This window comes from Falco peregrinus, chromosome 4, assembly GCF_023634155.1.
Source record: "Falco peregrinus isolate bFalPer1 chromosome 4, bFalPer1.pri, whole genome shotgun sequence".
In the NCBI taxonomy this organism is placed as follows: Eukaryota; Metazoa; Chordata; class Aves; order Falconiformes; family Falconidae; genus Falco; species Falco peregrinus.
The window spans coordinates 107,837,515-107,862,365 of NC_073724.1; the positions used below are offsets into that span (position 1 = coordinate 107,837,515).

Below are 24,851 nucleotides of genomic sequence, written 5' to 3' on the forward strand. Positions count from 1 at the left end.
TCCTTGAAAAATCCAATCAATTGCCTTTAATGTATTTACTATTAAGTTAGAACTACCTTGATGTCAGTTACAATTGTATTATGTAGGGGGAAAAAAAGCCATAAATACATCCAGATATACATTTATGAACAATTTGTAGTTTTCCCTTTGAAAAAGAAAAATGAAAACTGGATACCCCAACTAGAATTGTTTTCATACCGCTTCATTTATTTGGAACAATCTTCCTGAACTGATTGAATAAGGTTATATTAAAATCTATGTCTCACTAAGCATTGCATCACCTCAAATGGTAGTAAACTCAATTTCATATCATACTTGTAAAATAAAAAGACTTTATCATATAGGGAAAATTGTTAATGGCACCTTATAGAACTCAGATCAGTTCAGTACAAAACTTTCTCTTTGTGAATCAAGACTGACCTCCTAACATTTTCAGTAGTTGTTTCTACTAGAGTCACTGTTGAATTCATTTAATCATGCCTAGCCTGGGAAGGGTTGCATTTTCTGAAAACTTCACTGTTTTCATCCTTTTTTTTAATCCTTTAATATTTCCCCACAATGGTAACTGAAAGAAAAAGCTAGACTCCAGACCCTTTGAAATTAATCATTTCTCATCTCTTCTTCTTATGTTTCCTCTTGTTTCAGCTGTCTGATCAGCATTGTATTTCTGGCTTCTTCTCCCTAGTTATATTGATTAACATGTGCACTCTCACTCTATTCTTTTCCATGGTATGAAGTAGAGAGGTAATTGGGATTAATTAGAAATTTTCTATCTTAAACAAAATAGGCTTTCTGACATTTAAATAACTGACATGTTTGTAAAATGGTATTGTTCCAGCCACCAGCTTAGTGAAACATCAAAACTAAATAGCAAATGGATTTTAATAAGAAGGTTATTAAGAGAAGGTCAATATTGTGAGAGCCCTGTACCTCTGTGACTGTATGCTATTCCAATCTTAAATCTAATAATGCTGGGCTTCTGCTATTCTAGAAGTTATATAGCCTGTGCTATATAACAAAAAAGTCTTTGCAGCACATTAATTGATACCTTTACAATACTAGCTGCAGAAATGTGATTGTGATATCAGGAACACATATTTGTGTTAAATCTGGCAGGACAATGCTGTCTTTAATCATTAGACTGAGAGTTCCAGATAGTTACGTCTAATTTGTTGGGACATCTTCGTAACAGGCTAGTAATTTGTCTCTAGAGAAGAGGAGCTTGAGCACTAGAGAACCTTTTCATCATCATTGTCCCATTTGTCAAGCTGTAGACAAACACTCGCATACAGCTGGCTCCTGAAAGGTGATAGAGCATGAGCCCAAGGACCAACATACTTGATGCGTCTTTTAAATTAATTAATCTCTTGTGCTTCCTCCCTCTTGTCTTGGTATCTCCTTTCATTTTGATTCTCCTGAAGTAGCAGTTGGGGTAATATTTGTTGACAATAGTGTGGCTGTGAAACTACAGTACATGTCCCTTAAACAGAGCCCTGTCAGGGCTGTCTCTTCATCCAGTGTTGCGTGCTGCTTTAACTGGCCCTGGTCAACCAGCTTTCTCTCACTACGTTTTCATAGTCCCTGAGGGGAAGAACAGCTCCAGTGAGTGATCCAGTGGGTCTATAGATATTAAACTTTCTAGTGTAGCTTAACATATTTTTTGAAAAAATTATTAGTGGTTTTAAAGGGGTGGGGATCAACAGTGATAACATTTGGAAAAGTGGTTGTGTTTTTCTTTGAAATACAAAATTACAAGTTCCTTGGGACAATTTACTACAGTTGGACCAGTAATGCATTTATGGTCATGTATTACTTATATATATCTCTCTATATATATAAAAAAGTAAGAGAAAATCTAGATTTCTATATAAAGAAAGTTTAAATTGATAATAATTATTTATCCATATGCCTATGCTACAGACATTGCCTGGAATTTGGGGCACATGCAGATCATTAAAATGTAATTAAAATCTAATAACAACACGTTGCAACAGACTGGGATTAACTCCTCAGTGGCAAACATGGCTTGTTACAAAGCTACCCTACAGAAAATTCTGTCATTCCCAAACTGTTAAATTTCATATCCTCAGATGCATGCCTTCAACAAGATTGAGGAAGGAAATCCTACAAAGTGCTCCAGGGAAGTCATCAGCGAGATTACTGGTCATGCGTTGAGTAATGAAAAGACCACAGAAGAACAAAAAACGAAGTTAATTGTGTTTGTTCATTCCATAATGAAAACTACAGGCATAGTCTTCAATCAGTTGCACAGATAAAGAATACAGATTCCTATATTGAGCCATGTCAGGAGCCATGGACATTCACTTTAATAACACACATGGGAATTAGCATTACCAGATAAGAAAGTTTCAAAAGCCGTCTAGTAAAAGTGATAAAGTAGAGGATGCAAGAGGGAAACAACTTTATGATTCTTCCAGGGAAAAATGTGGGTGAAGAGACAAGATGGCTCTATGGAATTAACCCAAAATTAGGACAGGAATATAGAGTCTTTAAACTCTAACCTGTCTTCTAAAACTTTTTTCTCTCTCCTTATTGAAAATTGACGTTCAAGCTTCATTAGCATTCAGTTAAAGTCAAATAAACACGAAAAAATAGTAAAGCCTAAGAGGGAAGTGCAGGAACCCTTTGGCTCATGATAGCTAACTCATTCATTTTATATGTGTGGCTCTTAAAACAGTATTTTAAAAACATTTAATATGTACATTATGATGTTTTTTATGTTATGGACATGTAAAGAAGTGATAGTGCTTTGATAGTAACCAGTAAAAGAGTCCTGCTTGTTCTCAAAGTGGAAGAAGAAATGTGACTTTCACCTACACATTAGTCTCTTCTGAAAGCAAGTTATACAGCTTTCTATGCTAAAGTTGATTTGAAAAGTCAGATTTGACAAAAATATGTCATAGATCAAAGCTGGATATTACTTCACTGTTTAATACATAAAGAACTACATTGATAACACAAATCACAGCCAGGAAGAAATCTCCCTTGTAGTGACAGGTTAAGATGATGAAGTAGCATCCAGTGATGTTTAGACATGGAGATTCAGAGATTCAAGTTCATGCAGGCTTCCTGTGATTTTTAAGTAATAAGTAATAGCTAGATCTGTGTAAATACAGAAGTTATCTAATGTGCACTGAAACGCCACTGTTAGGTGCCTGGGTCTTGGGACTTAATCCACAGTCTTAAGATAACCTTGTAACCTTTATATACATACAGTTAGACCTCTGTAAATTGCATTCACAAAAGTCAGCTTAGTAAATGGAGACCCATAGGATGTATGGATGCCTTCAAAACAGAATTTGCTGTGTCCTGCATGCAGATACCTAAGGCAATTGCCTGTAAACAAGCTAACAAGCATACTGAGAGCAGTCCAGCCCAAATGTAACAATCTTGTTATCATAACTAATTTGCCTGGAGAAGTCTACTTCTAACAATTGTGTACCTGAATCAGGTCATTTAGAGCCTGCCCTTGTTATTTCTATGCATAATTTGTGCAGTATGGGCTTAACCAGGGGAGTTCCAACTAGAGAGCTACTGCACTTCAGCTGGGCTTGGTTTCTTACTTGTAGTGGAGCTACAGTCCAAAGGTGCTGTTTTAACTCTAATGCGGCTTTCAGACTCCTTTTGCAGGCCCTGAGGAGTGAGAAGCAATTGGTTTGTGCCCACTTCCTAAGTGGTTTTCTGTGTTTGTCCAAAGTACGCACAAACAGGAGCTCAAAACGACTTTAAAAAAAATCCATTCTTTGCTCTCACTTTCTCCAATTAATATGAAGTCTAGGACAGCTGTGTGGGAAACAGAACAGGACAAAACCTCCTGGACCTTGGTAGAGTTTTATTTTAGCAGCTTGACAGGTTAGCAACATACTATGCAGATATCCAGAACATGGATCTCTTCCAAGACATGCATGGGGAAGGACCACGATCCCCATAGCACTGGCATTAAATAGTCATCTTTGGTGAAGCATTTCTCATGAAAACTACAGTTTTATAACACTGAAGGGGAGGCATAAACGATGCAGCCTGTAACAAGGTTTCCAAACTGGGTAAGATTAGCTTTGTCCTTAGAAAGAGATTTTTAAAAGTTATAGTTTAACATCTGTACGGATGTTACATGCTGTGGAACGATTATGTAGCAGTGCTCCCCTCAGATGCCAGAGTCCCTGTGAGGAGGGAGCTCGCTCGCATCTGCCTCCCCCTGCGCACTTTTGTGCCGTTCTCATTCTAACAATGGGAATCGTCATTCTCTATTAAGCTCATACTGAAAGCTTTGAATAAAAGCCCTAAAAAGCTCAGCTGAAAGTATTAATTCTGAGGGAAACATGTAAATCTGGATGAAATCTTCCATTCATTTTTAATCTCGCTATGGTAAACCTTGTAATTAAGATGATTTAATGACTGAATAAACCCCTATATTTACACCCTTTAGAATACCACAATGAAAAGCCATAATCCTGTTTATGGAAAAAAGCAGTAGAGGCCTCATAAAATGGAGACATCAAACAAAGCTTATAATTTAAGCGGTTCGTAATTAAGGAACCGCTCTCTTACCAAGGATACCTAAGAATTAACTGTCTAGGAAACCAATCGTGAAGAAAAAACTACTGGGGGATGAGGAAGAATCAAATATTTATGGAGAAAGAAAAAAAAAAGGAAAAAGGTGCTATGTTTATGGATGATCAAAGTTATCCATGATGAATATATTTCACAAGGGACAACTTAAAGATTTGCAGCAAATAAAGTATTAGTGGAAAAGCCTCTGAAGTAGACACATTAAAATGATACAGGACTCCCAGTGAAGTCAGAGGCAGCATTTTTTTAGAGTGATGGTCCAAGGAAAGCAGGAGGTGAGAATCTGCTGGTGGCTGTTGGTCATAAGGAATCCACACAAAATCCTTTTTGTTGAATGTATTTTCCATCAACATTCTGAAAGAGGGTATAGTATCTCTCCCAAAAATCTCCCTCATTTTGCTTCTCACCTGTTTCTCAATGAAGATGACAATAACTTCACATACTTCTTTATTAAGACCAAAAATTAATTCTCTCATTTAAATCTGCACTGCAAATATTCTGAATATATTTCAGGTGCACCTTTTTTTTTTGTTTGTTTCTCCTTTATTCCCTCTGTAAAATATTTGGACAACAATCTAATGAAAACTTACACTAATAATCTATATATATTACAAGTTTGTGTTTGTTTGTTTCTTGCATTACCTCTTGATAATATATCACAGCATTAATAAGCAAAAATCAAGTCTGCATACATATGAAAATTAGTGTAGTATATTTTCAGTCACTGGTGCTTTGTAAAGACTTTCAGATTTTTCTAGAATTGTGCTCTGTAGAGAATGGAATGTATTTATTATTCAATCAAAATTATTTACTTTATCTTCTATTTGAAAACATGTGAATAAACCTATATCTCTTTTAATATAGTGTTCTTTCATTAAGTCATATTTCTTTTTCCACAATGATATTGTAATTTTCTAAAAGGGCTCAATCCTGAAATTCTAAGGCAAGCTTATAAGTAGTTATTGATTTTAGAGACTGAGGAATGGGATTCTGTTGAAGGACAAATTGCTTACGAGGTTGTGGAGAATGATTAGGTTTGATACTGTATCATGGATTTATCTCCTGGGATTAAGTAAGTGAAAACTATTTCTAAAGGTGCTGATCAATGTGAATAAATCAATACAGCAGAACTTGCAGTGTTCATCCACAAAAAAAGTTCTCTGTCATCGCAAACACCCTCATAACTCATGGCATTGTTACTGTTAGATGTTCACACATTTCAAACACAGAATCATTTAGGTTGGAAAAGACTTTTAAGATCAAGTCCAACCATTAACACAGGACTGCAAAGTCTACCTCTTAACCATGTCCTAAGCACCACATCTACGTGTGTTTTGAACACTTCCAGGGGTGGTAATTCCACCACCTCCCTGGGCAGCCTGTTCCAATGCTTCAACACCCTTTCAGTGACGATATTTTTCCTAATATCCAATCTAAACCTCCCCTGGAGCAACTTGAGGCCGTTTCTTCTTCCCTTGTCACTTATTGTCTGGGAGAAGAGATCAACCTGCCTACAACCTCCTTTCAGGTAGTTAGAGCAATAAGGTCCCCCATGAGCCTCCTTTCCTCCAGACTAAACACCTCCAGTTCCCTCAGTTGCTCCTCATTAGACTTGTGCTCCAGACCCTTCACCAGCTTCCTTGTCCTTCTCTGGACACCCTCCAGCACCTCTACATCCCTCTTGTAGCAAGGGGCTCAAAACTGAGCACAGGATTCAAAGTTCAGCCTCACCAGTGCCCAATACATGGGGATGATCACTTCCCTAGTCCTGCTGGCTGCACTGTTTTGGATACAAACCAGAATGTTATTGGCCTTCTTGGCCACCTGGGCACACGGCTGGCTCATGTTCAGCTGGCTGTCAACCAGCACCCCCAGGTCCTTTTCCACCGGCCAGCTTCCCAGCCACTCTTCTCCAGGCCTGTAGCATTGGGTGGGTTTGTTGTGACCCAAGTGCAGGACGCGGCACTTATTGAATCTCATACAGTTGGCTTTGGCCCATCGGTCCAGCCTGTCCAGACCCCTCTGTAGACCCTTCAAACCCTCAAGCAGACCAACACTGCTGCCCAGCTTGGTGTCATCTGCAGAGTTTCTAAGGGTACGCTCAATCCCCTCATCTAGATTGTTGAGAAAGAACTTAAACAGGACTGGCCTCAGTACTAAGCCCTGAGGAACACCACTTGTAACATGCTTTAAAGATTCTTTATCTTAGATATACCCACTACAATAGCTTAGTGTTCATTTGAAATTTTGTCTCCCAGATGATATTAAAGGTAAACATTTCTTAGGACTATTTAGCAGACAATACTATCTTTGCAGGTCAGACACAGAAACTGAAATATAGTATCCAGAAACAGAATGCTTTAAAATAAAAATGTTTAGATGTTACTACATGCACATCCTTGAACTTCCTCTGCTCTGCAAAAGGGTTTTGTAGCTGGAAGTTTCATATTTGCTGCTTAATTTCAAAATTAAATTCACACACTTCCCTCTTAAGTTTTGGTTTTGTCCAAAATTATTTTTCACAAACTGACTCTGATCTGGCAATAAGTCATCTTTCATTAATGTTTTGTACCTTGTTGCCAGACCTTCATGGAATGATTTATTGTTGAAACATCATCAATTGTGGAATTTTTTGGAAGGCCCATGGAGATAGGTCTCCCCTTTCCCAGGAGACACCAGCCATTGTACTAATACCACTTGCAGTCCCATTGCAGTACCACAAGGATTTACAAACCCTCAATATTTTGCAAGTAGGCAGCTGGAGGGAAATTCCATGTGACTCTGCATTACATGATAAACAAAAGAAAAGGAAGCCAAGTCCCCTTCCCATTCACATGAGGTTGTGTTTACATCTGCATATCCATTCAAATGTTCAGCTCAGTGATTACTTTTCTATAGTGTAGAACATTTCCTGGCATAGCTATGGTAACAAAATTATGCCAACAGGGGCTCAAAATATTTTTCTGGAAGTATTTTTTCTGCTGGCATAGTGTACCAGTGCTCAAACAATATAAACTAAACCAACTGAACTCTGTTTGTGAACACAGTAGTTTCCACAGCAGGGGTTTTGGTGGCTCACTAATGAAAATGAAAGATACTAGGTTTTCACCATCAAAGGGAAGCTGTGTGTTATCAGTAGAACATTCATTGCAATCTAACTAGACATTTAAAAGCATCATTTTACAGAAAAAATTATAAACAGTTTGATGGCACAAGGTGCATTTTGTTGAATGACAGCTCTTAAAAGGTGTATGACTACTTCACTGTTGATGCTTATCTGCCCTTACACTCTCAGTTTGTTTGGGGAAATCAAATTCAGCTGTGATGTTGTAGCCATCTCTCAGTTTTTCTGCCTACATCTTTTCCCCCTCAGTTTACTTATCAGAATCAAGCCTTAACAACATGCACTCAATTCCATTACATAGAGATTGTAGTGTCAAATACAGAAATAGATTATAAAGGTAGCCATAAAAAGAGAATGTACTCAGAAGATGCAAAAGCAGAGAGATATCCAGAAGATAACAAACATTAATTACATTGATAATTGTCATACAGTAGTAACAATCATTCCAGAATAAATAGAAATTGAACACATTTCTCTAACAGAAACTAGGAGATTTTCTTTTCTGCAGCTCTTCCATCTGTAATATGACTTTTTTCCAGGGCTCAAATTTGGAGGAAGAAAAAAATCCCCTTAGTAAAGACCTCGTTTCCCAAAGAAGACAGGAATAGTCTACACTGCATCTACTGAAAAACAAGATATTTTGTCTAGTGTCATGTCTCCAGGTCTGATATGATATGCAAATATAAAGACATAATTAGGTATCTGCAGATATTACAGGAGTGCCAATTTGAAAAGCAAAAATATAACCTCTCTGGAATATCTACAATTTCATTTGGGAACACTTAGGCATTTCATGGTTGTTATGATATTTCTGACTTCTAACAATGATGCAGTTGTACTGGAAACTAAGCTATACAGCAAGAGGAAGCAACCGAAATCATGGCTGTACTACTGAAAACAAAAGACAATTTGTATTCAACAACAGTATCTTGACACTGACATTTTGAAGAATTTCTGAAGATTTCTAAACTCCAAAAGAAATCTTCTGTGGCCTCAAGGCAGCGTTTTCGTCACTGGTGGCACAGAGACTATTGTTATATTCAAGTGTTATTAACAGAATTTCTGCTGCTATGCAGTGGCATTTGCAGTATATGAGCTTTAATTACTCCTTTTGTACTCCAAAACCTGTCAGCAGAACAGCGGATATTTAATTTTTTAAGTTCTGCAACCACATATATGTTGTATCTAAAATACTGAGCAAGCATCCAATAATGAGTGAACTGTAAAGGGCCAGTGTGCATGCAAGCTGCAGCTGACTGTACCTGGCGAATGAAGTGGAGGGGAGCACATCAGAACAACTCCTTGACCTTCACGTACAGAGACAGCACTTCTTGTCCGACCGCTAAAATTCCCCAGATCTATCAAAAGAACAGAGCATTTTAGTTACATACTAAAGATTTTAAATGTTGTGGCTACTGTGACTTACATTTTATTTCCTCCTGTAAAGCTGACAGTTCCTTTTTTCATACCTTAATCTACAATAGGAGGGTCTTTAAAAATAAATCTGTTTCCATAACAAAAAATTTCCATGCTACATCAGCAGTTTATTACTCTTCTTAGTGCACTTGGATACAGTATCAAAGGAAAAACAGCAGACAATATATATATACAATTTGCAAAAACATTTAACAGTGCTTTTATTTCTTTTTGCTATATCCTGCTCTTCCCCCCCCCCCCCCCAGTAGAAGTGATTCATACACAGTGGAAAAAAAAAAAAAAAAAAAAAAAAAAAGAAAAGTGGAGAGAACACCTTGGAGTCATCTGGAGAGTGCATGGCACACTGTCATGAGAAGAAGGGAAAATCAGCCGCATTAGTTCTAAAACTAAATTTGGTCTATTGCGCACTTACTCTTTTTAAATATTTTCCTTCTGATTTCTCTGGTGTTATAAACACAATCCAGTTGTGGGTAAATATGTTTTCCCTCCAAAATTTTGCCTCTGGCAGGGGAATAAACATTTCCCTTTTTGTACAAAAACTTTTGAATGAAGCTGTAGAGTGCTGCTATGAACAGTTCATTGTTTTTATTAAAGCCTCTCAACCAGAAGATCCAATTCCTCTATTTACCACCGGGAACACTGGACCTAAGTTCACATTTGAGGTAGATAACTATGCTCTAGCGTGTGTATCTGTAGTGGAAGAGATATGACAGCTCAATTCTGTCACTGGACTAGTGCCTTCATCCTTTCCTCAGTGCCAGTGATGCCACTTAAAGCCTCTATTCACTCAGGGTTTTTCTAGAGACATGTCTCTGTGATGTGGATCAAGGCAAAGAGAGCTGCAGTAAGGGTACCCAAAGATATCTTTGAGAGGGACACAGGAGCTTCAGTAAGCATTACACGAGGATCCAAAATATGAATAGATGGGAGTGGGAGCATCTCTCATTGCCATTCAATGACCTATAGCCATACATCTTCATTTCCGAATACAGACCAAGGTGCTAGCGTGAGCCAGAGAGCACAAATCAATTTTAATAGATTGAGTAGAACTATTATTTTCTTAACTGCGCTCAGTTGACCGTTTTCTGTCAGATGCTGAAACTCCAATTCTTGCACCATGCCTGCTAGTGCATAAAACTGAAGTTCCACGATTTTCAAAAGTAATATGATTTCATCTTTGATGGATTTCGTAATGGGGATTAGGTGCACTTTTTTTAGTAGAAAGCGACTTACGATGCTTCCAAATGTTTTTTTCACATTTCTAAAAGATGTCTTGGGCATAAGCAGAAGCCTAATATCTAAATGTATCTAAAATTGTGCCAGTTTTGGCCAAAATAAGTCAGCATTCTGATTTCAACCATAGATATCATGTTTGAATAGAGAAAAGGCTTCAGAAGAATTTTAACAAATAATAAGTCACCATTCCCAAATTATGCAAAATTTTGCTAGGCAATAGTTAATGCAATATTATATTGCATTTTAAATTAAACACACCATGAGTTATAATAGAGTCTGGTGTAATTTCACTTAAAAGTGTCACCTAATGGATGTTATCTGATAGTATACTCTGCAGAAATGTAATTATTATTATCTTATGTCTAGAAAGCAGTGGGCCGGTATATCCCTGCAAAAATAGTTGTTTTGGATGGAAGAACAGCTTGCAGTTAAAAGTCTTCTCAGTTAAGAATGCCTGCATTTCACTTGCATGTGACTTTGGGTCTACAACTTTATGTATGTTTGTGCTTTTCTAGTCCTGTATTTTTCTAAAGGGAAGTTGATATATCAAGCAATATTGTCTACGGCCTAATAGGAAATATATGTTTATCTTTAATTTTAATGCACAATTTAGGAATAAAATAACCTTTTTTAATGCTTTATTGCTGAGACCTTGTAAAAACAGTGTGTGTCGTTAAAGATTTTTTTTCAAAGTCAATTTTTCAGGTAAGAATGACACTAAGTTACCATAAAATTGTTCTTGTAACCTTTCTTCTCAAGAAAATATGATGAATCTTCTCTTTATGAGTGTCCTAAAATATGCAGATTGATTTACTCCTGAAATCCCTTTAAAGCTCCAGACTGTATGCATGAACAAACCTTAATGAATTTAAAATATGGACAGAACTTGAACTGATGTGCCATGGCTTCAGCATGTTTTGAGATGTTCTGAAACCAGAATAGCTGCTCTGTCAGAATTACAAAGGCCATTTCTCTCTGTGTTGGAACAGATATCATAAGCAGTACTTCCTTTCCCAATATTTGGAGGAAAAAAACCCACCTATGTTGGATACATCAGAAAAAGAGCTTTAACACTATTGACTACCTGACAACCATACTGCAAGTCTGCTATATGGACTAAAAATTTGTATAAATATATATATATTATTATTAAAAAAACCACATTTGGATCAGGGAATCAAATTGCTGAATATATTAAAATATTGTGAGTGCAGTAGTAAAAATTCACACTAGTGTGAAGAGTGATCCTCTGTAATTTATATAGAGAGCAGGACAAGGAGGCAATCTTTTCTACTTCTAAAAAAGTCTCTGAGATTTGTTTTAACAGACTGCTTCTTCAATTCATTTTAAGCCAGAAAATAATTAATTGGAATTTTCAGAAAAGTTTTTATAAAAAAAAAAAAAAAAGAAATTCAGTCTTTTGATTTACATTACAAAGTCAAATTGCAATATTGAATTATTATTTAAAAATAATTTTGGAAAATATTTTTTATTTTCTTGAAAAAAACTTATAATTTACATATCTCTCCTGGAGGATAAAATATTTTCATTTTAATGTAGAATCTTGTGTCTTCTAGGGTTATATGTCTTCATACTTTACACTAAGTTTTAACTACCTGTGATGCACAACCTGGAAGCCTGTCAACACAAAAAAAGGGAAATTTATGACATCTGAATGGTATCCTATAGAGGCAGAAGTGAAAGTTTTATAGCTTTTGCTCTTTTTTTCCTCAGGTGGATAAATGCTATTTTCCCATTAGCTATAGCAACCTCAGAAGCTGTTTTTTCCCCCCATTTCCTGCTTTGTACAGGCACTGTGATGGACAAACAACTTTTTTTTATCTAAGTGAAAAATAAAGATTTTTTTTGTTTAAAAGTAGAAGTTCTGTGTGTGAGTCAAGTTTCTATTTGTTCAAACCAATTAATTTCAAATTAAAGAAGGAAGGTAACAAAGAGCTTTGAATTTCAGTTCTTTTTTACTATCTCTTCGTTCTGAAATGGATTTTTTTGTGAACATACAGTGTAAAAAAGGATTAATAGGTACAAAACAGGGATTTAGTTATAAAACAAATAAATGTAGGAGAATTTAAAAGAAAGAAAATGTGAAGGATTATGCTTGTAGCTCCCTCACATTAAAATAGTAGGTTCATTATTGAAAAAATCAAATGAAAGGGAAGTTTAATTCATTTCCTGTAAGTCTCAGCCATTTCATACGTAACCGTATTGAAAAAGGCTACTAAAAAGTATTCAAAATCCTACCATTTTACTTTAAAAACTCTACAAAAATAGATAATGAAAGAAAAGGTGGACAGAATACAGATTTAGAGGTGGAGACTGTAACCCCTCATGCAGCAGTGCTGGCTATCAGTTCAGTATTCTTTCTGCAGTATAAACCTGTAACATGTGACATGTCAGACAGCCCTACACAGAATGAGTCTATCCTTCATATTATTATGATGTATATGGCTGATTGACAAGAAAATGCCTCTTTGTGCCCCATAGGTGTTCATCTTCTGCCCTAGAAAATTGGATTTATTTACTCTTCTGTCAGTGCTAGAGGCAAAGGTGGTAACACCAATTTTATTATTTTCAAATCGGTTCCTGGAGTTTTAGCTACATGACTTCCATATTCTTTAACATGAGGCAGAGCCCTGACCCCTTTGAAAATGTATAGTTAAGTGTCAGTCACCATTTCTAATGCAAACATAGTATTAGCAATACATACACAAAGCATGCGAGAAATGTTTAGGATGGAGTGGGTGTGGCAGGAGTAGCACAATTGCCTTATTGTTAAAAAAATATTCAATTCAACAAATATCACACAGTGTCACTAGTGTACAACCTGTGACACAGGAGTGGTCTCCACTATGAAAGGAAAACAGTAGAGAAATTCCAGAGCTAGTGAAGAGGCAAGACATTAAATCCATTGGGTTTGGTGCAACACTTTCTGGATGTCTTATGCTTCAGGTATAATTAGCTCAGTGTAGCACTCCATCTTCAACAGAAGTTAAAGAATTGGGAAAACCATTCAGAACTCTGATCCAAAGCAGCTGTGGGGTAGTATATCTGTCTCTACAGTAGCTATCCCCATTCTTCTGGACGGACTTGAAACATGGGTTTCTCTCAGCACACACAGATACATATTGATGTGCATTGTGGAAGAATGATGCTCACCGCCACAAAAGTATCAGTTTAAATGAGACCCAGCAGAAGATAAAACACTTCTGCTGAAGGTGAAAGGAGCAATGGAAAATGAATGAGAAAAATGTCAAGGCAGTCAAAGCACAGAAAAGCTTTGCAAGACTAGCAACAAAATAAACAACTAAATAAAGGGGGAAATAGTCTGTCATTGGCAAAAGGACTTGTACAAAAGTTGGAGCAGTTTTTGCTGCTTAGTAGCCTTCCAATCCACCTTCACTGCAGTTTGCTTTAGGCATGCACAGAAGGGATCATTCATTCTGTGTGTTCATCAGTTGGCAGCAGCTGATGGAAGCAACAGTGAAGGGTCAGTCCACTGTCACAAACAGTCCACTGATGATTGCTATGAAATTAGGATCAAATGTGAAATGAAAAACAGATCTTGTTTTTATTTTAGGTAATTACGGCTTGGTAACCTAGCATGGAAACTGTGGAAGGCTCTGAGGTTAATTATCAGCGACTTGAACCAGTCAAATCACTTTTAAAGTAGAAATTAGATTGGTGAACAATGTCCTCTGCCAGCCCAATTCTGTGAGTTTGAACTATTTTATGTACAAATTTATTATGAATTTTAAAATGAGCATCATATTATATGTATTAAAATGTTTAAAGTCATATGCTGAAGATATCTGAAGATAAGTATAAAGCAGGCAATATTCTTTCCAATAAGGTAAAAATAGCTCTACACAAGATAAAATTCTTCTGTCAGGCCAAGGACAAACTTATTCATTGTATTGTTATTAGAGAGGGTAGCCTTCCTCTCCTTGTATTTGAAAGGCAGGACTAAGAAATAGACCTTGAGATGAAATTGTAGCTTTTAGAAAAGATGAGATTTACAGGGAAAGGAATTCTATTAAAAATGTGTTTTTCAAAATTCCATTATAACCTAAATCAAAAACATGGTCTGACTGTACACTCAAAACAATGGGAAATATAAACGTTGTGTTTAATAGCCCATAAACACAAGCTATAGAAGAATGAAAGGTAGGTATTAAAAAGAAATTACACGTGTGATTGTATAGGGAACTTTTAAATTAGATGAATTAAATACAATACTCACAGGACATCAAGATGTCCAAATAAATCAATAGATCATTTTTTATTGACATATCCCTGTTTTCTAGGAAAAGCAGATTAAACAGGGGGAGCTGTATTATTATTCACTGACTGGAATTAAGAGTAAGTTTTAATAGTGAAGATGTTAACTAGAAAAGGTGCGAAGGGAAGCTCGGACAAAAAGATTTCTGCCATGACAGAAACGTCATATTACCATGGTTAATGGGAAAGCATACATCTTGAACTTTTAAAAATCACATTACCATATGACTTTTAGGTGACAAAATAAGGGCAAGATTCAAGTACTTCAGAATTTATCATGCTTATTATCATTGCTGCTGTTATTATTTATAACCAGAAAGCTTTTGAATCCTTCATGGATCATCAGTCTGACACGACCTGAAAAAAGGTCATTTTTTTCTGTCAAATAAGGTACTGTGCAATTATATAACAAGACACAACAGAAAAAAAGACAGTACAAATAAGCAATGATGTATTTAAGCCTGTATGCCAGCCATCCTATGTCTCTGTACATCTACAGAGCCATCAAAGAGTTTTTGGGAAGGAGAGTGGTTATACAGATGTTTTCAGCGAGTGCCAATAAAAAATGACAAGGAACCCAGGGGAAAGCTGAGTCTCCTGTAAAAGATGAAGAAAAGAAGACACAAGATACGGTAATTTCTTATATTTAGATCAACATCTTCCAGACCCTTTCTCAGATACTAGAACAAAGATTTCTTCTCAGAAAGAAAAGGAGCCATTAAAGGACCTTTGAACAATGGTGGTCCTTGAGCATGGTCTTGTAAAAAGAATCTTCTTTTTGACATGCTGTCAGCATGAAATATAATGTATACAGCATCAATTCATTAGCCCTGAACTAAATTTTCACTATGAAATGCAGAGAAGTAGTTAACTAAAGGAACATTGTTTTTTTCTTTCCTTAATGCCAAATATATATATATATATATATAATTTTTATAAATTATATCAATTCAATAATACCTGGTATACTGCAGTCAGTAGTATTATCCTGCTTATTGTTCATCTTCATCTAGCTATGTCCAGCTGTTTTCTCTTGTTAGTAGAGAACATCTTTTCGTACTTTCTATGTTTCATATTACAGAGAAGCCATGACTCTATAAATGTGGCTAATACGTTCTGCCATAATGTAATTTATTATAGTAATAATTATATATTCTAGTGAATATAAGAAGTATATAGAATTATTTCCTAAAATGATGTATTGATTTTTGAATGAAATATTCTATAATATTTTTCTTTTTTTAATTTCCTTCACAAATTAGATTATTTATAAATAATTATTATTAATTAGAAAATTAGAACTTTTTATAAAAGGCAAAACCCAGAATTTGCCTCTATTTACTATGCCATACCTATTGAAAGGGAATACTATTTTTCAATTAAAATATTCAGTACTTGTGATCCTACATAGATGATATATAAAATATAAATTGATATGTTTCTTCCACGGTTTTCTCTTGACCAGACCATCTAATTATTTTTTATATAATCTAATCATTCATGGAAAGGTACCATAGGAGTCTTGTGTATACTGGGAGCTTTGAAGCATTTTTTATTTTGTTACACAGATTCAATAACATCAATGAATATCATCAGTGTCATCAATAAAGTTTAATTCTTCCCAGGGCCTTGAAGAAAAAAGGGAATCTGTAGATACCAAACCTCCCTGAACTTCAGTAGGATTTGTGCACTCATAAATCCTGAAGTACTGGATCAAAGTTAATTAGAAGGAGAAATATTTACATGCAGAATAAAATAACAAGATTACGTTGAAAATTGTAGATCTGCTATATGATTCAACTTGCTATGTTAATTGCATGATATCTGGGATGCTTGTGGTTACAGTTGTTGATGGTTATGATTAATTAATTACAATCATTCTGTGTCTGTAGGGTTTCATCTGTTCTCACAATTATTTCAGCATGCTTCTCAGCTGTCTTTCATATCTACATACTGCAATATCAAGGTAAACACAGAACCAAGTGGAAATATAGTTAAGACTTTTTCACCCTTTCGTTGTATTCATGATCTGTCATTTAGGAGCAACAGCTGAAACCAAAAAAATAAACCAACCTTAAGTAACAAATGAAAGGAAAGGTTTTCAAATACAGTTGCCAACACTTAACCACCAAAATAAAGTGGGTAAATAAATGGTGTTATTTCTAGAACTTCTGAGCAAATAGATTTTCACTTGAGTAATGCATGCAAAGTACTATTTTGTGAACACACTTTTTTACACAGTGTTATCTGCATCTTGAGAAATACACATTTGTATTTACATACTTTGTAATACACCTTCCTGGCATCGAGTGCTATTCTAACCTGTATAAATTCTATATACCTGGTAGTATTGATAATCCTACTTTCTTACTTTTTTTTTCCCCCTTGTACTTATGACTGTTTCTTCCTTTTTTCTTGTTTGCTTTTTCAGTTACTTCTTTCAATTAAATTCCAAATCATTAAGAACATATTGCAAAGACCATTTTGCTTGTTGTAACTGTCTTCAACTAGATGTGACTTTTCCTTCCTTTAGTTAGTAACTAAAGATAGCAATGAGTTAGGATTTTGCATGATTAAACATGGAATGACTAGCAGAGTATACTTTCTTATCATATGATGGAATTGACAGTGACTAAACTCCTATAGTTTACTGGAAAATCACAATATAGGTGTTGTGGTTCATAGGAGGCTGATCTGTAACAGTAACACAGAGAAAAAAACCTTTGCTGACCACTCTGTATGAGCAAGTCATTAAGGAAAAGACATTCTGTATTTCACTGAGCTAATTTATATTAGAGAGTAAAACATTGCGTATATATGTTTAATACTTATAGTTCATGGGTTCTGGTCCCAAATATAACATAATGGCAGCACTTCCTTATGTACAGAACAATGTTGCAAACCTTTAGCCTCAAGGATCCTTTCTGCTACATCTCTTAGTTTCTAGTCTGGCTTTGCCAAAGAAGTGTATAAAATAGTTCAGAAATCAAATTATTCTTATCATGGAAAGGTCACAAAGGAAGTAAGCTTTGTCAGGTTCAGAAGAGATGGCACTGAGCTCACCTAAAAGAAAATCTTTACAAATTCCACATCTTTACAAATTCTGCATTCAAGGCTATCTTTCTTCTTTTATACTACACTGACAGAATACCACCATATTTTCATAACTTGTTTAATCTGACCTAGTTTAGATCTCTAATTTAAGAAGAGATTAATCCTATCAAATAATTGATTATTTCTCTTTACTGACTACAAAGGGGACCTAGATTTACAAATTCAGGCAAAGACTTTTTTAACTTCTTGGATGTTTTTATTTAGTGGCATAAATCCAGCAAAGGTGGTACAGGCAAAGACTGCAGAAAATAAAAGAAAAACTTGCCCTACCAGGGTCCCTGTTCTGCAGATAACATGTAGAGATGTTTGATAATGTTTTCATTATTACTCTTTTTTTTCCTAACAATTATATTTTTCATAAATGGAAGGTTTGTTTCAGAATTGCAAGTTATAGGAACGTGAACTAGGTCAAATATAATATCTGAGAACTACTGTTCAGATCTAAGGATTGGAGAATGGCTTGACTGTCCAAGTTCTAGTAACAGCCGGAGGTTTCTAGACACCATTTCTGAGAGGTATGACATATCAAATGCTGGCTCCACTCTAAACAAGTCATTTCACAGTGCTGACTTTTCACTAGACTAATGTGTATAGATGCCTACATACTTCACTTCTGGTCTGTCATAAAGAAAAGAAGGTCACAATCTCCTGGAAATTATTTATTTGCTCTTCTCTAAGATTGTAGTGCCTAATATGACCTACAAGTCACTTGTGACAAGATAACTAAGTGCTTGGACACATCTAAGGTGTAAATCTGGAATACCTTGGTCTTAGCTGAATAGCTCAACTGAAAATGAAGACCTTACAAACACACGTGTTTTCTAGGTAGCAGCTGCTTGTTACATATGATCTCAGGTAATGTTTTTGATAAGGTAGGTTTTTTTGGAGCATGTTATTCTACATAATATCAAGTGATACCAGTCACTGCAAATCACAGTTTAGGATATGAGCATGTAATTGAACAAGTAAGAATCATCAAAGATAAATAAATTCTAACTAGTCAGTTGAGCTACTATAAGTTACTGTCTATATACTTTAACCTTTTCAATCTGTAAACTAGAACACGTCAATTTAAAGCCCTATGAAGGTAGTTTGACCATTCGCTTAACAATCTAATATGTGGCCAGTGAATGGCACACTGTTTCTTTGTTATATCAGTTAAGTTAAACCTTCATAGAGTGTTTCATAATTTTGTGAGATCCTGGTTTAAAGCTATTTCAAATGCTCTCTAAAGGGCATATACATCTCCTGCCTCTCTATTCAACTATTATTCTTCTATTCCACTTGTTTTCTAATTCTAACATATGCTAGTGTCAGAGAGCTTGTTTAGCATGCAGAACCTCCTCTCCTCTCCCCTCCCCTCCCCTCCCCTCCCCTCCCCTCCCCTCCCCTCTCCTCTCCTCTCCTCTCCTCTCCTCTCCTCTCCTCTCCTCTCCTCTCCTCTCCTCTCCTCTCCCATCCCCTTCCCCTTCCCCTCCCTCTCCCTCTCCCTCTCCCTCTCCCTCTCCCTCTCCCTCTCCCTCTCCCGCTCCCTCTCCCTCTCCCTCTCCCTCTCCCTCTTGTCTCTCTTTTTTCTTGAGACAGTTATGCTTCTTATGAAAAGTATATCCTTCCTGAGATATCCATATAAGAAACTCAATTCAGACACAGATACACCAGTAGTACTACTCAGGCTGCCACGCAGTGATAAGGTTGCACAAAGAAGTAATCACTGTCTTTGTTTTAGGAATGTGCATCAGGCAGCAATCCCCCTGTAGTTCATCTGATCTTTTAAATGGCTTTATCATTTATCACAATTATGTATTATTGCCCATTGATCAATAGAAATAAAAATAAAATATGCTTCCTGAACGAAGTCAGTTAGATGCTCCACAATATGGATTACTTTATTTAAGCAATCTAATAATTGTTTCTTTTTTTTTTAACTGACCTTCCTAGGGCAAAGCAAATTACTGCCAAGCGCATCCCAGCTGTAACAGTGGCACAGACTTCTGATTCTGAAACTAAGCACCATCAGACCTGCGAAAGCTGTTGGTTTGGAAGTTATGGGTAATTTGCTAGCATTGCTAATGCAGCAGGGCAGAACAGCAGGACAGGTTCTCTTCTCATAGAGACTGCTGACCATGTAATGTACAGCAGAGGATCAAATGTTAGGCCGTGCTGTCTAAGACTGCAGCCATATCAAATCTTAGTAATATGTAATCCTTTGAGATAAAAAAAATAATGCTGAAAGACAGATATTTCTGGTCAAGTCAACTGAACTTGTTCACAGGACATAGAGCCATACTACCAAAGAGCCTTACTTCCTCCTACGTTACTACTCATGAATTACACAGCGCTTATAGTCCTTAAAGCCATGATTGACCAGAATCACAGGCCTGTATTTAGACAAAGATTTGCCCCCAGGAAACATGGGGTCTGTGACACAGGTTTTAAGTAGTGTGGGCAAAAGCAACCACTGAGAGGTTAAAAAATAATAATTTCAGGCTGAAGAAGTTTTGAGACCTGAATACTTGAATTCTCCACGTAACAGGAAAACTTCTGCTGGAGGAATCGGACCTCTTAGGATTTGGCCTTGTAGGAAGGCACCATTAAGCAGCTGCAACAGGTATTCAGAGAGTCAGATTTAAAAGAGGACATGGGGGAAAAATGTTAAAAAAGTCTAGCAATTTAAGCATATGGTGTACATTTGGTAGAGCAGGCTAAATACATAATATGTTTTTTACCAGCAAGGAGACAATCCAGGCTTCTGTTGTGAATACACTGTATGAAGGAATTGAAAATTCACTTCAGAAAAACAGAAGCGACAATGTGTTAAAACCAATGTCTGGATTTTATACTGACAAAATAATTAGGGACTGTGAAATGAAGACTGTGAAGGTAGCTGGTCAGATTTTAGTATTATGAAATGATGTAAAGAATTTTTTGGATATTAATGAATATCAAAGGAATATCACAGGGGAAAAAAATCTACAGATTAAGTACTTACAGAACCAGAGTTTCTGCAGTGACATTGCCAGATGATCATTGAATGGCTTAGAACAAGCAGATCAGTAACCTCAGAGGTGGTGAAAGGATTGTTCCTTAATACAAGGTATTAATTTACAAAGAACCCAACATAGCCAAAGAATCTAATTAACAGAAACTAACACGTGAAACTGTGCATATGTAGTCTACAATATTTCAGGTGGAATATCTTATTCATACTGTTGGTTTCTAGATGGTTAACATTATTTGTTATAAAACTTTGTTTTCCCCTGCTCCAGTAAGAGTTATAGTTGTTTTTACCAAAAAGGGCTGAGTTTTTACTGTCTGAAAATCAGGTCCTTTGAAAATTTCTCTGTCACATAAGTATGGTATGTTGTTCTGACGCCATACTTGTAAAAAGAGGTTGACAAATCTGAACAGCTTTAGAGAAAAGTTAGGAGATTAATTTGAATTACAGAAAACATCTTACAGTGATAAATGCCTAAGGTAAAAAACAATAGTCTGATGAAGTTAAAAGTGAGAAAAGGAAAAAGATATTTCCATTATTTCTTTTTCTTAAAAGAAATTATTTGAGCTTCTGAATCAATCTTCTAGGGAGTCTAGGTGATCCTACAAATAAACATAATGTGATTGTTTAAGTTCACTCCTAACAGTGGTCCCCTCGACCTCAGTGGGTATACTCAACTTATTTAAATATATGCAGAAATATTTTTTACAATGGAATATGATTTTTAACACAGATTCCATGCATAAATTATTTACACAAAAAATAATAGCAAACTAAGATATATTCTTAGAAAGGATAAAGGAGAAAAAAAAATGAAATCTTTTCAGTGATGTGTGGGAAAGAATAGGAATATGTCGCCCTTGTCTCTGAATTGGAGAGTCATAGGTTTAACAGTCGATGAAGAATTGGCTGGATGTTCGCACTCAAAAAGCTGCAGTCAATGGTTTGACATCCAAGTGGAGATCAGTGACATGTGGCATTCCTCAGTGGCCTGTACTAGGACCAGCACTGTTTAACATCTTTGTCAGCAACATGGACAGTGGGGTTGAGTGCGACCTCAGCAAGTTTTAGTCTGCTTTCATGAGACCCCCACCTGGAGTACTGCATTCACCTCTGGGGCCCCCAACATATTCTAGTAATCTGTGATTATTACAGTGTTATCACTTTAATAATTACTGAAGAAATCTTATTTAAAGACCCAGGTTTAAGGAGATGGCACCTAAATACCTGAGGAGAATTGCATCCATGCTATCAATGTAATTTAATGTAAAATATTTTGTTTAATTCATTGTAACCCATTTTACACATTTTGCACTCTAAGAAGATGAAATGGGATTTTTATCAATGTAATTGAAAATTATTGACAAGAAAACTACACTGGTAGCATACATTCATTTTATCCAAGTCAATTACTACTAAATTTTACATGCTTCCAGTTAACAATACAAGCACAGATTGTAGGTTAAAATTTACTGTGATTAGCTCATTCTAAGTAAAAATATGTTGTTAGAATATTTACGCTTAGTGACTCAGATAAAGTCATATCATAAATATCTATGGTCTACCAAATATGAATAAAATGTAAGCAAACCTAAAATGAATGGTAGTGTGACTAAGTAATGGTGACTAGTCACTGAGTAGATTCATGTGTGATTATACTTTAAGGTAATACTATAATGTTAATGCTGAGAAATATTTTTTTAAAATTTATTTTTATGCAAATGATTTTGAATATAATAGAACATTTTAAATTGTTATCCCTATTATTTGGGAAATATTTTCTTTTGCTTGCAATATACATGAGTTCTTTTTTTCTAACTTATTACCACAAAAACAGTATTTGTGTGTGCTAAATTTTATTCTCAGTGTGGAGTTCAGTTGTCTGATAGCTACATCTGAGCCAGTCATACTAATCTTCCTATAAAGACAATGCAAAGAAATAGACACTTCAAATGCCTGATTCATTTGACCTGTTTTAGATGTCAACCTAACATGAATGAATTGCATCCTAATAGTGCAATGGATTAAGTAGGGAATCTGAACAATTAGATCAGTTGCAGTTGCCTATAGTGTGGCTATCTGACATTAAAGGAGAATGAATCAAGTGCATTTAGAAGCACTTTACTATTTCCTTGATCTTCAGATTTTTTTCTCAATATCATCATTTTGTTTACAATGCTCTGATAAAACTGGGTAGAAGATGACCAAGGATTCCACTGATATATGTAAGAAAAGTAATAGAAGGCAAGTATAAAATCCCTTAACTGGATTGGCCCTTTGTTAGTAAAGCGTGAAGCAACAGTTTTTTACTTAACAGCACAGCAGTGGGATAACTAATTTTTAAAAATGTACACAGGAGATCACGATATGACTGTAGTACTTTTCCAAACAATTTCCAAATAAAGACAAATTGAGCATTTAACCTCACAGACTTTCTTGTTGTGGTACTAATTGTATTGCAAGGTACTGTTCCTGAAAGACAAAGATCATAACTCAACATTTAAAACAACTTGGGATTACACATTTAATTTTACACCTGATGTATTCATATTGTTCTGCAATATAGAAAATTTAAAAGTTACATGTATTAAAGGATTTTACGTTGACTTTTAAAAGAAGTCTACAGTGTGGTGAACTCCATCTTTTACCTACCTTTTTGGTGATTAATGTACATATGCAAGAAAACTTCCAGCTCAATCTGCTAAACCTGAGTGATACTTAGACAACCTAATCTTCTACACCTTTGGAAGACACATATTGGAGAAAATAGGGTAACGGAAGTGTCACCACCATAATGTTCCATTAAATGTCCAACTTCAGATGACTAGATGACTTTATGCATGCACAAAAGTAGCTAGCATTTCATATGTATTGCTTTTAATTTCAGTAGAAGCAAACAGCTTTCAAAATAGCAAGGAGGAAATGGAAACGCCTTTGTTATGCATCTGCTTTACTGTATTGACTTTGTAAAGAGTGTAGAAAACTATTTCCCTCTCTAGAGACACCTGTAATGTCAGAGAAGCAATGCCTTTGGGTAGGTATCGATTTTAAGTAGACAACACTAAAGATGATTGCAGTCACATAAACCTGCTCTTCAGCCTCACAAATGCAGCCTGAGTATTTCTGCCTGTTAAATGCCACCATTATTTAAATACTTCCAAGTTATTTGAGTGCTGCTTAGTTCTCTTAATTTAGAGTTGAAATGGCACTTAATAGATAGATTTAATGGGATATATACACAAAAGATAGAAAAGCTTCCTAATTAAAAGCAGAATGAGGATTGACAATTCTTTTCTCATAACTCTAATTTCTAACATACAAATAGTGACAGAAGAAACACGCAAATCTTAAACTCTAAAATAATTTTTCATAGTCATGCTCTATCGAATTGCAATTCTATCAGTAATTTTTTGGACGTACCCTAGAAAATTTAAATACATTCATATATTTTAGTCTTTATAATCAAACTACACAAATAACAGCTATTGATATACATACTTATCATAAATAAATAATGTGAAATCTATTGCATGTGAGAGGATCTCATTTATGTTTCATCACTTCACTTAACCCAACTATCTTATTATTTAATACATGAGGTTGCACTGCAGTATTGTTTAAGCTCCTGATGTCTTGTTAGGCAATATTAAATCTCTGCTTCTTTGAATACACTTTTATTGCTGGTCTGTTAGAAAGAAATGGTTTTACTCCCCTGTCTACAGTTACCCTCCTTTAAAATAATTGGTGAATGGGACTATGATATTATCAATATAATAAAGAAAATCTAAACTATTGAACAAATACTTATACATTTGGCAAGTAAAGCAGTAAAACAATGATTTCTGACCAACAGTCCTGGAATCCTCAGGTCATGAAAAGGTTACGGAAATATCTAGCTGGTCCATAGAAGCCTATTGCTTTTACAAGGATGTGAATTAAATGTTTGAGGCTAAAGATGCAAGGTGGTCTATAACACCCTCTGGGAGTTGGCACAAATTAATAGTCTGAAGTCTGGAAGTAACTATTATAGAAAAAAATCCAAACATCTATAATTGCAGA

At 35.6% G+C, this 24,851-nt stretch overlaps 1 protein-coding gene across 4 annotated transcripts in view; it reads right to left on the reverse strand.

Annotated features, from left to right (window-relative positions):
* CNTN5 (contactin 5) overlaps window positions 1-24,851 on the reverse strand; it is a 678,106-nt gene that overhangs the window by 186,587 nt on the left and 466,668 nt on the right. For all 4 annotated transcript variants that reach the window (XM_055802997.1, XM_055802998.1, XM_055802996.1 and 1 more), the window contains one exon: window positions 8,977-9,072. In XM_055802997.1, coding sequence (XP_055658972.1) covers window positions 8,977-9,072 — 96 coding nt within the window. The remainder of the gene's footprint in view (window positions 1-8,976; window positions 9,073-24,851) is intronic.